This window comes from Ranitomeya variabilis, chromosome 4, assembly GCF_051348905.1.
Source record: "Ranitomeya variabilis isolate aRanVar5 chromosome 4, aRanVar5.hap1, whole genome shotgun sequence".
NCBI lineage: Eukaryota > Metazoa > Chordata > Amphibia > Anura > Dendrobatidae > Ranitomeya > Ranitomeya variabilis.
The window spans coordinates 689,041,108-689,058,744 of record NC_135235.1 but is presented as its reverse complement, the minus strand read 5'-3'; the positions used below and the strand labels follow the sequence as shown (position 1 = coordinate 689,058,744).

Sequence of the window (17,637 nt, the reverse complement as noted above, 5' to 3'; positions counted from 1 at the left end):
CATTGTGGTGAGACCTGGCGTGGTGGCTCTGCTTGTGGATGTAGCTGATATTCTGTTCGTCGTGGTAACTGATGGTTTGTTCGTTGAGGACAACGATTCGCCCTGTGGCGAGGGTCACCACATGACCAACACGGTCCCGCGGGATGGCTAGGTCGTATCCGCTGGTCTCTCTGTCGTTCTAGTGTTAACTGTGACACCTGTTGCTGTAAATCTGCTACCATCTGTTTCAGCTCCTCGGTGTCACTGTTGGGCTGTTTAATGTCTAATATGGATCTGCACGCGCGCTTTGAGTCCCCACATCCATGACGGGTCCCCTAGAACGTTCTATGGCTTCCTGCTTGACTTCAGCGAAGGTGAGAGTCGGCGTCATCCGAATCAAGTCCTGTAGCATACGGTTAAGATACTGGTCTCTCAGCCCTATAACGAATTGGTCTCTCAGTACCAGGTCACAAGGAGCTATAGTAGCCAGTTGTTCCCCTTTTGCACAGACTTGTTCAAGGAGTACCTGAAGGGCATTTGCATATTGGGGAATGTCCTCCCATTGAAGCTGTGTCCGTCTGAAGAACAGGTATCGCAGTGTTCCCTGGTACGTAGTAGGTCCATAGGTCTTTTCCAGCACCTGCACCAAATCCTCCAACGCACGCTGCCCCCTGACCGTCTCCAGTCTGTCGTCCATGCCTCCCCCTCTAGCGTCAGTACCGCCATTTCTGCCAAGGTCTTAGGGTCAATATTATACATTTCTCCCAGTATCCGCACTTGTTCCGCCCACTCTGGTACGGGGTAGTTTCGCCCGCCAAACTTCCTGACCTGGTTTACAATGGACACCGGCAGCGGTTTCTGACTGTACACTGGGCCTGGGTGGGAATCTTGCTGGGCACAGATCCTGCCGACTACGCCAGATGAAGTGTCCGAGGGCAAGGCCGCCCGTGCATATCCATGATCTGGCCCAGCAAAACCTCCACACTCAGATTCCATCTTAACAAACGTATCTTTACTGTTATACATTTTTCTTAACACAGCAGAACACAATAATAGACAGTACAAAGTATGCTTATTCACAGAAATAACGTGTGATAACAAACTATCCCTCACTGTCCCTATACACACGTTACCAGTTTCTTTGCTCCAAGAGGTTATCTTCCCACGTCGCAGGCCTGTCGGTCACAGCAGGGAGACGCTCCAGCCGAAGAGAAAAAAGGAATTAAACAAAACTTTGTCTCTCAGGTCCAGACTGTAGTCCTTGGGGTTCAGCAGGTAAGGGTGGAATGTTCGGCCTCTCAATAGAGGACCCGCTTACAGTTCATGAGCTCCAGGATCTGTGAAGATGTCACCGCTGAGTGCTCCGCAGTGTGGGAGCTGGGAACAATCTGGATGTCAGCTTCCAAGAGAGAGGGGTAATCAGGCAACCTTCTATATCGCATCTACAGGAGGACGCCAGCACACACAGACCTCTCTCTGCACCGACTGGTTTCCCGTGCTCTTTCTCTTCTCCCTCCCCTTCCTGTTCACATGACATAACAGGGGGGAGTTTAGCCAATACAGTTTGTTTCTCTGTAATCACATTCAGCATAGATATAACTTCTGGCCACACGGGGGCAGTGTCTGTCACAGATTCTATGTCAATGATAACGGAACAGCCACAGCCGGCCAGCTCACTACACGTTGTCAAGGTTGCTTGTTTTAGATTCATACCTCTGTGTAGAATTGTGCTTCCTGCAACTCATATTGTCCCAGCTGTTTATGATTAATGTATTCAGTGTACACTTTGTATTGTATTATCATTGCTGCTGGTTCTTATGATGTGCCCAGTATTGACTGCTACTCTCTGTATTTTTATAGTTTTACCACTCATATTCATCTTTATATCATCGCACCAATAAACCATAGACTACAGAACTTTACAGTCTATTTATTTGGGATGTGAAGGAGGTTTAGCTGTATGCTGGAATCCACATAGCCCCACACGTGGAAGAAGGCAGAACATAGGTTTTATTAGTAGATGTAAAGAAGAAAACAAAATACTGTAAAATAATAAATATCGTTATATGTTTCCCTTATTATCTCCAGTAATTGTATTATTACACAGGATTTTTATGATGTTAGATCGGCTCATCTTCTCATTCAGGTCTCTACAATATCGGATCCTCTCAGTGAAGATCTTCTATAGAAGAGAATTTTCCTGATTTACCCATCAAGGATGAATATGGACAGAGACAAGATGGCGGAGAGGATATTACACCTCACCCTAGAGATCCTCTTCCGGCTTACTGGAGAGGTGAGAGATTCTGGTGACGTCACATTACATCATTCTTATCTATGGGAATAACAGATGAACAGAACTGGAGAGGTGAGGACTCTGGAAATATCTGTAGTGAGATTTATTAATGTGTCTCCATTACCAGGATTACACAGTAGTGAAGAAGACCTCTAGTGAGCGCTGTCAGGACCCTGTGTCTGAGGGATGGGAAAAACCTCTGAACCCAAACACAGGACCTCCACCTCACCTCTTGATACATGAGGACATCAATGACCAAAAGATACTAGAACTCACCTACAAGATGATTGAGCTGCTGACTGGAGAGGTGATCATGCTGGGACATTGTACAGTAATGCCATGAAGGGATCAGGTGATAATGGTATCATTGTATGTGTCAGGTTCCTATAAGATGTCAGGATGCTGCCATATATTTCTCCATGGAGGAGTGGGAGTATTTAGAAGAGCACAAATATCTATACAAGGACTCCATGATGGAGGTTCCCCAGCCTCTCACATCACCAGGTATTAGACAGGACTAAATAAACAAGGCCTACAATTATCTGTATGTAAAGAATAAATTCAGTTACTGTATGTGTTTCCTCCAGATCTATCCAGTAAGAGGACAACACCAGAGAGATGTCCCCATCCACTTCTTCCACAGGACTGTAAACAAGAAGATCCCAATGTTCCTCAGGATCATCAGGTAGATGGAGAGAAGGTGTCATGAGATCTCCCCTATGATGTGTAGATGCTGTGAAGGTCTTGTGCTCTTTCTTGTTTTATCCACCAGTATTATATGTTTTATACTTGTGTAATGAGATTGGTGGAGATGGCAGGATTAGAGCTGATCATAGATGTGACTTCTCCATCTGTCTGTGACTTTTACAATATTTATTTCAGGGTAAAGATCTGACCCATATTAGTACTACAGAGACATATGTGAGGGGTGATGAGAGGTGTAAAGAGGAGATTACTTCAGATAACCAGCCAGGTGAGTATTAACCACGAAATACAGAGTCACAGATTCTACTCTGTCACCGATGGTGGCTGCTTTATCGGTGGTGTAGTTTTACCTTATCTGTCACGAATGTGTCACGTCCTCCAAGGAGATCTGGGATGAGAAGGTCACTATGTATTGTGAATCGCAGATCTTCCATTTACCCTGTGTGTTTGTGTGCCTTATTAAATAGATTTTGTTTCATTTTGTGCTGAAAAGGATAACGACCTGTTCAATACTGGTCAGAAACATGCACCTCCATTTCAGCGGCTTCTGATCTGGCCTGATCATCTCTGCCCTTTTTAGGTCCTTGGAGTAGCTGTACTGAGATCTTTGTTGCTGCTGGAGATTGTTGCATGATGTTTTGGGTGTATGCTTTCCTCATTGTCCTGTTCCAATTTGACTTGTACTTTCCTACCCTTCCTTATATACCGTATATACTCAAGTATAAGCCGATCCGAGTATAAGCGGAGACCCCTAATTTTGCCACAAAAAACTGGGAAAACTTAGAGACTCGAGTATAAGCCTAGGGTGGAAAATGCAGCAGCTACCTGTAAATGTCAAAAATAAAAATAGGTATCAATAAAAGTAAAATTAATTGAGACATCAGTAGGTTAAGTGTTTTTGAATATCCATATTGAATATAATGCTCCATACAGTTCATGATGGGCCCAATAAAATGCTCCATAAGAAAATATGCCCCATATAATTCTGCACAAAGGTTAATAATGGCCCCATAAGATGCTCCATAGAAAATGTGCCCCATATAATGCTGCATAAAGGTTGATTATTGCCCCATAAGATGCTCCATAGAAACATTTGCCCTATGTGCTGTTGCTGAGATTTAAAAAAAAAGACATACTCACCTCTCGTTGCTCCACTGCCGGGGGCGCCTCTCTGTCTTCCACGTCCTCTGCAGTGACTGTTCAGGCAGAGGTCGGCGCGCACACTAAACACGTCATCGAGCCCTCTGACCTGAGCGTCATAGCCCGAGGATGCGGAAGACGGAGCGGCGCCCGGCGGTGGAACGGGGACAGGTGAATATCGCGCAATGCTCACCCTCTCCATTATACTCCCCTGCTCCCGGCGCGGTCCCTGCTTCTTTCTGACAGATGGTCTCCGGGCGCTGGCAGCTTCTCTGAGCGGTCTCTGGTACCGCTCATTACAGTAATGAATATGCGGCTCCACCCCTATGGGAGTGGAGTCGCGTCCATTTTCATTACTGTGTTGAGTGGTACCATGTGACCGCTCAACACAGGAAGAGCTGCCAGCACCCGGAGACCATCGGGGATGCAGGGACCTCACCAGGAGCAGGTGAGTATGTCACAGACTCCGCCGCTCCCCCTCCCCTACTTACAATGACTCGAGTATAAGCCGAGAGGGGCACTTTCAGCCTAAACAAATGGGCTGAAAATCTCAGCTTATACTCGAGTATATACAGTACCTCTCTACCTTTGTTGAGTGTTTTTGTAGGTTAGTTGCTTTTGTTATCCCTGTTTGTCTTACGTGTTTATACACTAGCATTCTGTCCAGGCCTCCTGGGTAGTGGGAGGGGACAGCTTAGAGTATAACAGGAGAACAGTAAGGCTGGTGGCCCAAATCTCATCGCCTTTAGGCCGGTGTCACACTTAACGTATGAAAAATTGGTCCGATTCTCTCGGCCGAGAGTAGCACAAATCTTCTCCGTATGGTGTATAATGCGTGTGCAATGCGATGATGCGATTTTCTCTCACATATGTATCCGTATGACATCTGTATGGTACGCGTATGGATTTACATTTCTCACTGCTTTTCCCTATTGAATTTAATGCCCTTAGTAATCAGTTTTGTCAGGGTCTGTCTGAACCATTAAATGATGCATCGGTGCAGTACGAAACGCCAGCATCATTGGAGGCCACCATGACTCTTGCTATATTTATGGATAGACGCCTCAGGGATAGATCTGTGGTACTTCCCAAAACTTAAGTTCTCCCGGTGTGCTTTAAAGAATCTATGCAGATAGTGGGTCACTTGCAGGTTGCCATAAAACAGGGCCTGTGCTTTTATTGTGGAAAAAGGGTAATTTCATTAGGATTTGTCCGTCTATACCGAAACAGTATCCGTCGGAAAACTTCTGACCCCAAGATGTGTAGAGAATTACAACCTTGACGTATATATCTCCTCTGCAGGTGTGTCTCAGTTTATCCTACCTGCGTAAGTGGTTATAGGTACAAAAACTGAGACAATATCTGTCCTACTGTATAGTGGGACAGGAGCCAATATGGTAGATGCGTGATTTGCTCAGATCCATGATCTCTCCTGTAGTAAGCAGGCAAAGTCCATTCCCATATTTGCTATAGACTCTGCATCTCTTGGTCGGGGAAGCTTTAAAGGGAACCTGTCACCCCCCCACAGTCGTTTCAAACTAAAAGAGCCACCTTGTGCAGCAGTAATGCTGCATTCTGATAAGGTGGCTCTTTTAGTTCTGGGTGCTGTAACTACCGAAATAATCAGTTTTATTATTTGTCCGAAATACCTGCTCCTTAGTCAAGTGGGCCGGCGTTTCCCCCCTGCTTCAGACAGCACACAGCTGTCACTAACATCTTCTTGGCGCCGGGCGCCGCCTCCTCCTCACCGCTGTTTTGAAAAGTAGCTGGCGCCTGCGCTCTTATCCCCTGCCTGGTGCAGGCGCAGTGAGCGCTGGCCGTCTTTCCTCATATGCAGCCCAGCTGACTGCCTGCGCGGCCGCCCTGCCTGTGATTCCCAGCCCTGCAATATGAATAAATCATAAGTCACTGTGGGGTTGGAAATCACAAGCAGGGCAGCCGCGCAGTCAACTGGGCTGCATATGAGGAAAGACGACCAGCGCTCACTGCGCCTGCACCAGGCAGGGGATAAGAGCGCAGGCGCCGGCTACTTTTGAAAACAGCGGTGAGGAGGAGGTGGCGCCTGGCGCCAAGAAGATGTGAGTGACAGCTGTGTGCTGTCTGAAGCAGGGGGAAACGCCGGCCCACTTGACTGAGGAGCAGGTATTTCGGACAAATAATAAAACTGATTATTTCGGTAGTTACAGCACCCAGAACTAAAAGAGCCACCTTGTCAGAATGCAGCATTACTGCTGCACAAGGTGGCTCTTTTAGTTTGAAATGACTGGGGGGGGTGACAGGTTCCCTTTAAGCAAATAGCGCATCAGGTGAACCTTCGTGTAGACGCTCTTCACAAGGAGCTCCTTTCTTTTTATCTTCGGGAAGGCCTCTCTACTCTTATTGTGCTGGGTCTTCCCTGGTTGACTAAGCATAATCCGGTCATAGACTGGCAGGCCAGAGAGATTAAGTGGAGTGATTTTTTGCAAAAATAATTGCCTAGGTACTATTATCTCTAATGTCTCCACTAAGAACATTCCATCTTTCTGTGCGATTTTGAGGACATGTTCTCCGAAAAGGGGTGTCAAGAACTGCCTCCTCATCGTGTGCATGATCGTCCTGTGAATTTGCTTCCTGGGGCAAAGTTGCTCAAGACCAAATTATACAATCTGTCAGGTCTTGAGAGACAGGCAGTGAAAGACTATATCTCTGAGAGCACTGCCATGGGTCATATTAGATCCTCATCTTCGCTTGCAGCAGAGGAGTTTTTCTTAGTCAAGAAGAAAGATGGGGGGCCTGCACCCCTGTTTAGATTTTCATGACTTAAATCAGACCACTAGCCGGGACCCATATCCCCTCCCACTCATTCCTGATTTGTTCAATCAGATTACTGGGGCAAAATGGTTCCCAAATTGGATCTCAGGGGATCCTATAATCTGATGAGGATTATAGAAGGGGATGAGTGGAAGACGGCTTTCAACACCGCAGAAGGACATTATGAAAACCTTGTCATGCCTTTTAGTTAGGCTAATGCTCCCGCCATTTTCCAACATTTCGTTATTGACCTCTTCCTTAAACTCATGGGTAGATTTGTAGTAGTGTAGCTTGATGATATTTTGATCTACTTACCCAATCTCAAGTTTCGCCCGGGAAAAAGTCAGGCAGGTGTTACAGGTTCTCCAGGATAAAAAACTGTATGCCAAGTTGGCGAAGTGTGTATTCGCTGTACAAGTCTTTCAGTTCTTAGGTTTCCTAGTGTCAGGTTTCTGCATGGACCATGATAAGGTCTGAGCAGTCCTGGAATGGAACCTCCCTGAAGATCTGAAATCATTACACTTTTTTGGGTTTGCATACTGTTGTCAGGAAAATTATCCGAAACTTCTAGTCTATTGTTAAACCCCTCACTGATATGATGAGGAAAGATAGGGACTTCTCAAGGTGGTCGAACTGCGCTTGGCAGGCATTTTTTTCTCTGAAGAGATGTTTTTACTCTGTGCCAGTACTCATACACCCCGATGCTTCTCAACCATTTATTGTTGAGGTTGATGCTTCGGAGGTGGGGGTCAGGGCTGTATTGTTTCAAGGGTTGTCCTCTGGTAAATGGCATCTATGTGTTTTCTTCTCTAAAAAGTTGTCATTGGCAGAAACGATAATGTAGGAAATAGGGAACTTTTGGCCATTAAATTGGCATTTGAAGAGTGGCATAATTTTTTGGAGTGGGCAGGTCACTCGGTCACAGTCATTACTGATCACAAAAACTTGATGTACTTTGAATCGGCTAAACGTATTAATACGAGGCAAGCTAGATTGTCTTTGTTTTTCACCAGGTTTAATTTTGTGGTCAGTTACCGTCCTTGGATTAGGAACTTCAAAGCGGATGCTTTGTCTCGGAGTTTCCCTGGGGGTGGGAGTACTGAAGATGCTGTCCCTGTTTTACAAGAAGGAGTGTCCGTCTCAGCAGTGTGTTCTAAACTTGAGGGCGAGGTATTGAAGGCTCAAGGGGGACGCCCCTGCTGGTTTTTTTAGGGAAATTGTTTGTACCTGTACATATGAGTCTTAAAACTTTGGAGGCACATCATAACTCAGGTCTGACTGGTCACCCAGGTAGTAAGGTGACCTTGGACCCCCTTTCTCGTCATTTTGGTGGCCAAGGTTATATAAGGATGTAGTTGACTTTGTGTCTGTGCGCGTTCCAAGACCCCGCACACTCATCCGTCTGGGGCTCTTTTACCATTAACCATTCCTGAATGTCTATGGACTCATTGATCCATTGATTTCATTATGGCTCTTCCTTCATCCTCTAAAATGCTTATCTTGGTTGTAGTGGATAGGTTTAGTAAAATGGCGCACTTTACCTGCTTTCCTTAAAGGGAACCTGTCACCCCCCCAGGCGTTTGTAACTAAAAGAGCCACTTTGTGCTGCACTAATGCTGCATTCTGAGAAGGTGGCTCTTTTAGTTCGGGTCCCTGGCACTGCTGAAATAATCGCTTTTGAAGTTTGTCCCTCATAACTGTGAAATCGTCCCGAGGGCAGGTCTTCCCCCCGAATCCAGACACCTCGCAGCCGTCAATCATGGCCTCTGCACATCGGGCGCCGCCTCCTCTTCCTTCATTAGCGTCCCCGGCGCCTGCGCTGTAAGTTCGAAGGGCAGCGCAACTGCGCATGCCGAAAAAAAAGAACAGCGCAGGCGCCGGGGACGCTAGTGAAGGAAGAGAAGGCGGCGCCGGGCGCTCAGAGGCCATGATTGACAGCTACGAGGTGTCTGGATTAGGGGGGAAAGATCTGCTCCCGGGACGATTTCACAGGTATGAGGGACAAACTTCAAAAGCGATTATTGCAGCAGTGCCAGGGACCCGAACTAAAAGAGCCACCTTGTCAGAATGCAGCATTAGTGCAGCACAAGGTGGCTCTTTTAGCTACAAACGCCTATCAGATCTTATTGGATGACTCTACCTTCTCTCCCTTTTGTGCTGCTGAATGTGCTCATATGGTCTCTACAAGACCAGGTCCAGTCTTTCTTGCCAAACCTCACTTTTATGATGGACAACATGCAGTGAGGGCCAAGTGGGAATTTCTGTACAATAAGAACAGAGTTTCCCTTATCCTGACTTTTCAGCCTCTTTTAAAACCAACTAAAGTCAAACAGGATTGTGATAAACTACATTAAAACATTACACCTGTGCCATGATATATCTCTAAGCTGTGTGTGGCTAATGGCTGTAATATACCGTATTTTCCGGCGTATAAGACGACTGGGCGTATAAGACGACCCCCCAACTTTTCCAGTTAAAATGTAAAATCTTCTTAAAAGTCGGGGGTCTTCTTATAAACCGTGTCGTCTTATAGGGCCGTGACTTTTGTGCCTTTTGGGGGGGGGGAGTGGGCCTGATGACGACGAGGGGGCGTCTCACAGGAAAGTGAGTATCCCCCATTACCTCATTGTATCGCTGCAGCGTGGGGTCTCTGCTGGGAGCGGCGGCGGCGGCTGTGCTGTGGGGCGGCGGCGGCTCCTCTTCTTCAGTGTGGGGCCTCTGTGCTGCTGGGCGGCGGCGGCTTATCTTCAGGCAGTCGGGGCTCCTCCGGTATCTCCTTAAAGCCCGGAGGCCCCGCTGGTAGCTCGGTACAATGCGGTGGCCTCCGGGAACATGGCCGCTGCTCAGATTCAGATCTCGTCCCTAGATCTCGGGAGACGAGATCTAAATCTGAGCAGCGGCCATTTTCCCGGAGACAGCTCCATTGCTGCTATGCGGTGACCTCCGGGAAAATGGCCGCTGCTCAGATTTAGATCTCGTCTCCCGAGATCTAGGGACGAGATCTGAATCTGAGCAGCGGCCATGTTCCCGGAGGCCACCGCATTGTACCGAGCTGCCAGCGGGGCCTCCGGGCTTTAAGGAGATACCGGAGGAGCCCCGACTGCCTGAAGATAAGCCGCTGCCGCCCAGCAGCACAGAGGCCCCACACTGAAGAAGAGGAGCCGCCGCCCCACAGCACAGCCGCCGCCGCCGCTCCCAGCAGAGACCCCACGCTGCAGCGATACAATGAGGTAATGGGGGATACTCACTTTCCTGTGAGACGCCCCCTCGTCGTCATCAGGCCCACTCCCCCCCCACCCACTATACACCGGCGTACAAGGCGATACCCGGCGTATAAGACGACCCCCGACTTTTAAGAAGATTTTCAGGGGTTAAAAAGTCATCTTATACGCCGGAAAATACGGTACATTTATTCATGCATGCAGGAGATGTGTTGGCATGGCTCGAGCTCTGGTTTCATGGATTCATTCCATGTCATAAATTACATTGTTTTCAATCCTATGAGACTGGGATTACTGCACAATCTCTCCTGAAATGGGGCGCACTAGAAATAGAGGGAATATCTCTATATTCGGTTCAGGTCACGTTCGCCGAATGAGCACTTATTCACCAATTAATTTGGCTAATATTCGCCGATCATAGCTGAACGCCATTCATGTCAATGGGAGGCAAAAACAAATGCATGCACAACACCTTAGACTGGCCCCAAATGCTGCCAACACACATACAATGAGGGACAGACACCAGGAAAGTGGCCTCAATTCACCCACAGTACAAATTTCAGCATGGAACTGTAGTAATCAGCCAGGCATGAGGTATCATGAGGGGTCTGAGACAGCATTTACAACTTTCCAATGGACGTCACAGTAAGACGATGTGGGTGAGGGATCGGTGTAGGGCCCTTTTGCTGGAAGCCCTGATACCACACAAATATAAGTTTTCTAGACTACCATTGTCAGAAAAATTTAAGGATAGTAACACGGGTAGTTGAGTGCAAGGAAGTGGAAGCCTGATGTTCTCGGAGACCTATTGCTACATGATGGACACCCAACCAGGAGTGTTCACATTTCCAATAATTCTTGGCAGACAACACCAAAGTGGAATCAATTTCACCACAGTAGAAATTGTAGAATAGGGACTGACAGGTCTTTCACAACACCTAAACCAGCAGATGGACACTCTGTAAGCAGGTGCGGGAATGCAGTAATGCAGGGATTGCAGAACAATGCTGTATAACAATGTTGTTTAATTTTTAACAGAGAAATCAAAATGATTTCCTCGCAGGGAGTTAATAAACAGGAAAAAAGAGCAGTAAATAGTTAATGCAACAGTCTGATAGTTAAACAGCACTTATCGTAGTCTTTTCTGATCTTGTTCCACAAACAGTCTGATGGGAGTTGGAGTACCGGCAACGGCTGGCATGGTGTCCTCAGGTGGATGCCAAAGAGTTACGGTCCAGCTTCTGGCGGCAACGTACGGTCACCGGTTTTGCCCTCTGAGCCCCTAGTCCATAAATCTGTGTAGGTACCCGCAGCTCGGCCTTCCTCTTTACAACTCAACAAGAAGTGTTCCCATTTAAGCATTACAGCAGATGTAGACCAACCATGACTGTTCACATTACAACAAATTTGTGTTAGCATCAGCAGCAGTCACAGAAGTGACACTAAAGATAGCACAGTGTGCAGTTATGTGACATTAATGCATCACACAAAAGAATGCAATATCACCTATTCTGTACAGTCTGACTTGTTCATCTTAATGAAAGTTAGGCGGTCTACACTTTCAGGGGACAGCCGGATACGCTCATCCGTCAGGCACCACCAGCAGCACTGAAGACACGTTCTGAGAGAATGCTGGCTGCCAGGCACGATAAAACCTCCAAGGCATGTGAGGCGATCTCAGGCCACTCCTCCATTTTGGAAGACCAAAACATGAAAGGGTACAAATCCTCCCAGATGGTATTGATATTTAGTTCTAGATACTCCTGCATCCTTTTCTCCATCCATTCACCACGTGTAAGACTTGGACTCTGTTGTGCTGGTGCACGAGTTGGTCTAAAAAAAGTGTCAAAAATTGCTTCTTCCACTTCAACCACCGCTGCTGCTGCTAATGGTTGGGTCTTGATGAATTGACGGGCCGGAGGTTGGAAGTTTACAGCTGTAATGTGAACTGTGTGCTTCACTGCTGTCTTGGGGAAAAGCTCTCTTAAGGTTGTATACAAGTGTGTTTCGATACTCCAGCATTCGAGGGTCCCTTTCTAGGGCAGGAATCATTTCACCAATTTTTTTTTTTTATAATGTGGATCTAATAAAGTGGCAACCCAGTAGTCAGCATTATTCCTAATCATAACCTTACGGAGATCATGTTGCAGATAGTGCAGCAAGAAGGCACTCATATGTCAGGCTCTACCATGAGGTCCAAGCCCATGCTGTGTTGGTGGCTGTGTAACAATGAAGTTCATTTCCTTCGTACCCTCCCACCAACTCCGAACAACAGAGAGGTGAGGATTATCCTCTTCATCCGACAGTTGCTCGCCCATCACCTCTTCCTCCTCTATTTGGTCCTTGGATCTTGCACCTTCGATAACAGTTTGCCTGTTATCATCATCACCAGCCCTCCTCGACCGTAGTACTCCACCCTCCCTTGCCACTCGCCTGTGTGACAACAGTCTTGAACTTTGAGACAATGTTGTCCCTTCCACAGCCTCCTCTTCTTCCTCCTCTTCTTATGGGACCACCATCTCTTCCCGCAGGCTATTCAATGTCTGCTCCAGCATATAAATGTCCGGAATAGTGATGCTAATGACGTCGTCGTCAGCTCTAACCATCTTAGTAGTTTGAAACTGTGTAGAAGGTCCTTAATCTGTGCCCACTCTGTAATCATGATAGGTGCCACCTCCGTACTGTGTTGGCTCAGGCTATACGACATGGCATACTGCATCAGGGCTCGTCGCTGCTGACAGTCTCTGCAACATGTGCAGAGTAGAATTCCATCCGTGCCGGCACATCGCATATCAACCTGTTAACTGGCATGGATAAAGACATCTGTATCGATGCAAGTCGATGAGCAGAGAGGTGCGAATGGTGGCAATTAGCACACTTCTTACATGCTTTCTGGAGCAGGTCTTCCCCGCCAGGATAGTGACTGAGAAAACGCTGTACCACTATGTTGAGGACATGAGCCATGCAAGGCACGTGTGTGAGCTTGCCTTGTAGGGCCGCCACCAGGTTTGCACCGTTATCGGAGATGGCCTTCACTGGATGCAGGTCCAGTGGAGACAGCCATTGATCAAACTCAGCCTGGAGAGCTGTCCACAACTCTTCAGCTGTATGACTACGACCTGCAAGGCATATCAATTTTAAGACTGCCTGATTTTGGTGCACCCTGGCTGTGCAGTACGGGGGTGGCGGGGGTTCGCTGTGCACTGTTGGAATTCGTGTCTTGTGAAAGCAGAAATTGAGGGTGTAGGTGTAGGCCCTAGAGGAGATAGATAAGGCAGAAGCAGTGGAGAAAGTGTTTAATGTAGAGGTTTGGCCTGAAAGCCATGGGGATTCCAACACTTGTGGAGCAGCGCCTGTCCCCACAGCCACTAGAGTGACCCAGTGCCCAGTCAGCGACATGTAATGCCCTTGGCCATGCTTACTCGTCCAAGTGTCTGTGGTGAAATGCACCCTGTCAGACAATGATTTTGTCAAGAAATGGGTGATGATGTCTGCTACATGCTGGTGTAGCGCAGGCACAGCTTCCTTTGAAAAATAATGGAGACTGGGTAATTGGTACTGGGGGACTCTGACGGCCAACAGCTTTTGGAAACCCTTGGTGTCCTTCAAGCGGAAAGGCAACATTTCTGTTGCCAACAAATTTGAGAAGGTGGAGTTCAACCTCTTAGCTTTGTCATGTGTAGGAGAAAACAATCTTTTCCATGACCACAACTGCAAAACAGTGGGCTAGCTGCTGTGATGTGAGAGGGCGGAGTACGGTGAACCGGACAAACTGCTGGACCGTGAGAGAGGTACAGGCGAATATGTTAGTGTGGATTGAGAAACTGCTAGTGTGATCGTTCTCTGAGAGTGGTCAAAAATTACAGGCATGTCCGCTTCCATTACAGCTGAAGGATGCCTCTTGGTCAGCGTTACTCGATCGGGTAAACAACGCGAGGTATTACGGTCAAAGACCTGCACCTCAATAGTTGGCACGGTAACAGAGGAGGAAGAAAAAGCAGCAGTGGCGATTGATTGGGAGGCTGATGGTGGTTGTTGTCCGCCGGTCTGCATTTTTGCGCAGTGGACTTCCCACACTAAAGCGTGTTGATTGTGCATGTGAAGGTTCATACATGTAGTAGTACAATTATTGCAGTTTTTACCTCAACTCAGTTTTTTGCAAAGTTGGCAGATTACATGAGTTGGCTCATCCTTTGCAATGTCAAAAAGGGCCCAGGCAAGGCAACCCTTGCCACCCCTGAGAGCTGCGGACTCTGCTGGTCAGAGGCACAGCTGTGGCTGAGGATCAATCGCTCGTCGTGGTTGCATCACTATGTGTCTGCGATGGATGGCACAACGTAACCTCCTCATCCTCCCCTTTAGATGACTTACTCAGCTGTGTGCCTCTATGTCCACACCAACTGGGATCTTAAGGTACCTTCACACGAAGCGACGCTGCAGCGATAACGATGCCGATCGCTGCAGCGTCGCTGTTTGATCGCTGGAGAGCTGTCACACAGACCGCTCTCCAGCGACCAACGATGCCGAGGTCCCCGGGTAACCAGGGTAAACATCGGGTTGCTAAGCGCAGGGCCGCGCTTAGTAACCCGATGTTTACCCTGGTTACCAGCGTAAAAGTAAAAACAACAAACAGTACATACTCACCTGCGCGTCCCCCAGCGTCTGGTTCCTGACACTGACTGAGCTCCGGCCCTAACAGCACAGCGGTGACGTCACCGCTGTGCTTTTACTTTCACTTTAGGGCCGGCGCTCAGTAAGTGTCAGGAAGCAGACGCTGGGGGACGCGCAGGTGAGTATGTACTGTTTGTTTTTTTTTTACTTTTACGCTGGTAACCAGGGTAAACATCGGGTTACTAAGCGCGGCCCTGCGCTTGGTAACCCGATGTTTACCCTGGTTACCAGTGTAAAACATCGCTGGTATCGTTGCTTTTGCTGTCAAACACAACGATACACGGCGATCGGACGACCAAATAAAGTTCTGAACTTTATTCAGCGACCAGCAACATCACAGCAGGATCCTGATCGCTGCTGCGTGTCAAACTAAACGATATCGCTAGCCAGGACGCTGCAACGTCACGGATCGCTAGCGATATCGTTACAAAGTCGTTTCGTGTGAAGGTACCTTAACACCTCATCACTATCATCTGTGTTATCACATTCCTGGCCATTGGAGTCACTCTTTTCTCTCACTCTCACTCTCTTCTTGCTCTGACAGCACAGTACAGTCTGCGTAGGCCTCAGATATCTGAGTCTCATCAGGGTCACCTTTCCCCCAGGGTTAACATCTGATGAGGAGGGTCAGGATGCTGTTGGGACCATACATCTTCCTGCCCCTGATCCAGGCTAAAAAAATTTGGGCATCGGTGCAGATTTCCTCATCTTAACTCTGCAAAGCTCTTGAGTACACTTCTGATGAACATGGCATAGAATGTGTAAAAAGCTCTTCAGACTCATCATCTGTGGTTCCATACAGTCAGTTGAACGTTTGGATAGTTGGGACGCAGGGGGAAGCAAGGGGAATTTGGGTGCAACATCTGTAGACTGTACTGGGTGTGATGTTGAGGTGGAGGAAGAGGAGGAGAGGCCACTTGAAGCTGCACTTGCCATCCACTCGAGTACATGCTCTTTCTGGGCATCATCGACAAGGTACCACTGTGCGGCTGCCAAAGAAAGGTAGTGGTGTAGCCTGTCCAGTTACATAAGTTGTCAGTTGTCTTTGCATAAGAAGTGAGGTTGCTTCACTAGTGCTTTCACCAACAATACCACCTACCCCATGTACACTTTGAACAACAAGCCTAATTCCCCTTCCACCACGGCCTCGCTTTTTCCCAGTCATGTTGCTCAGATAGTGTGGTATGAGCACAGTATTAACACGCAAAAATAAGATTTTAAACTCTGCACCACCTCTCCAAACAGCTGATTTTCAGCAACCCTGACCTTGGATCAGGCCTCTATAACACACTACATGCTAGAAAAATATTTCTCAAGTCAGGTCCCTTACTATATAACATTAATTTCAGAATAATTTGTTTGTGGCCTATGTATCAGCCCTCTATAACACACGAGATGCTACCAAAATATGTTTCGAGTCAGGTCCCTTACTGTATGACGTTACAGAAGAATGTGTTTGTGGCCTCTGGATCAGGCCTCTAAAGCTTTATTTCAACCCAAACAAAATGACAAAGTGTGCTACAGTTGGTCATCTAACTTTTTGCAACTGACAAATTATAATTTTCTTTTAATGTGCCTTAGGTCTGCACACAGGTTCATATCACCGCCACAAAATGACAACATGGTATATAGCAGGCTGTTTCACATTTAGCACCTGGAAAAATTATAAAAAAAATTTATGTGACTTAGGTCTACAGACAGTTCTATTTCACCACAGCACTAAATTACAAGGTGGGATACAGCTGGCTGTTTAATTTTTTTCTCTAGCTACATATGAATTAGAATGCTATACTTGTGCATGGATCACAATAGAAGCAGGGCACAACATGTGCCTTGCTGGATTTGTTTGTGCACCTCAGTATGACCAAAAAAGAAGAAAAAGTGCTGGAAGGTAAATTTAACCCCTTCCTGACGTCGGACGGGATAATACGTCCGACGTCAGGTCCCCTGCTTTGATGCAGGGCTCCGCAGTGAGCCCGCATCAAAGCCGGGACATGTCAGCTGTTATGAACAGCTGACATGTGCCCGCAATAGGCGCGGGCAGAATCGCGATCTGCTCGCACCTATTAGCTAGTTAAATGCCGCTGTCAAACGCAGACAGCTGCATTTAACTACCGCATCCGGCCGTGCGGCCGGAAATAACGGCATCGCCGACCCCCGTCACATGATCGGGGGTCGGCGATGTGTCAGGAAGGTAACCATAGAGGTCCTTGAGACCTCTATGGTTACTGATCTTCGGTAGCTGTGAGCGCCACCCTGTGGTCGGCGCTCACAGCACACCTGTATTTCTGCTACATAACAGCGATCTGATGATCGCTGTTATGTGCAGAGCCGATCGGGTTGTGCCTGCTTCTAGCCTCCCATGGAGGCTATTGAAGCATGGCAAAAGTAAAAAAAAAAAAAAGTAAAAATAAATGTGAAAAAAATAAAAAAAACATAAAAGTTTAAATCGCCCCCCCTTTCGCCCCAATCAAAATAAATCAATAAAAAAAAAAATCAAACCTACACATATTCTGTATCGCCGCGTTCAGAATCGCCCGATCTAGCAATAAAAAAAAAAGCATTAACCTGATCGCTAAATGGCGTAATGAGAAAAAAAATCGAAACGCCAGAAATACGTTTTTTTGGTCGCCGCGACATTGCATTAAAATGCAATAACGGGAGATCAAAAGAACGTATCTGCACCAAAATGCTATAATTAAAAACGCCAGCCTGGCACGCAAAATATAAGCCCTCACCTGACCCCAGATCACGAAAAGTGGAGACGCTATGAGTATCGGAAAATGGCGCATTTTTTTTTTTTTTTTTTGCAAAGTTTGGATTTTTTTTTCACCA

At 47.2% G+C, this 17,637-nt stretch overlaps 1 protein-coding gene across 1 annotated transcript in view; it reads left to right on the top strand.

Annotated features, from left to right (window-relative positions):
- The window catches only part of LOC143767653 (uncharacterized), a 39,216-nt gene that overhangs the window by 9,462 nt on the left and 12,117 nt on the right, over positions 1 to 17,637 (top strand). Inside the window, exons 2-6 of the mRNA XM_077256107.1 lie at positions 2,126 to 2,275; positions 2,403 to 2,582; positions 2,656 to 2,779; positions 2,863 to 2,960; positions 3,158 to 3,248. Of these exons, the coding sequence (XP_077112222.1) occupies positions 2,198 to 2,275; positions 2,403 to 2,582; positions 2,656 to 2,779; positions 2,863 to 2,960; positions 3,158 to 3,248 (571 nt within the window). The 5' untranslated portion in view covers positions 2,126 to 2,197. The remainder of the gene's footprint in view (positions 1 to 2,125; positions 2,276 to 2,402; positions 2,583 to 2,655; positions 2,780 to 2,862; positions 2,961 to 3,157; positions 3,249 to 17,637) is intronic.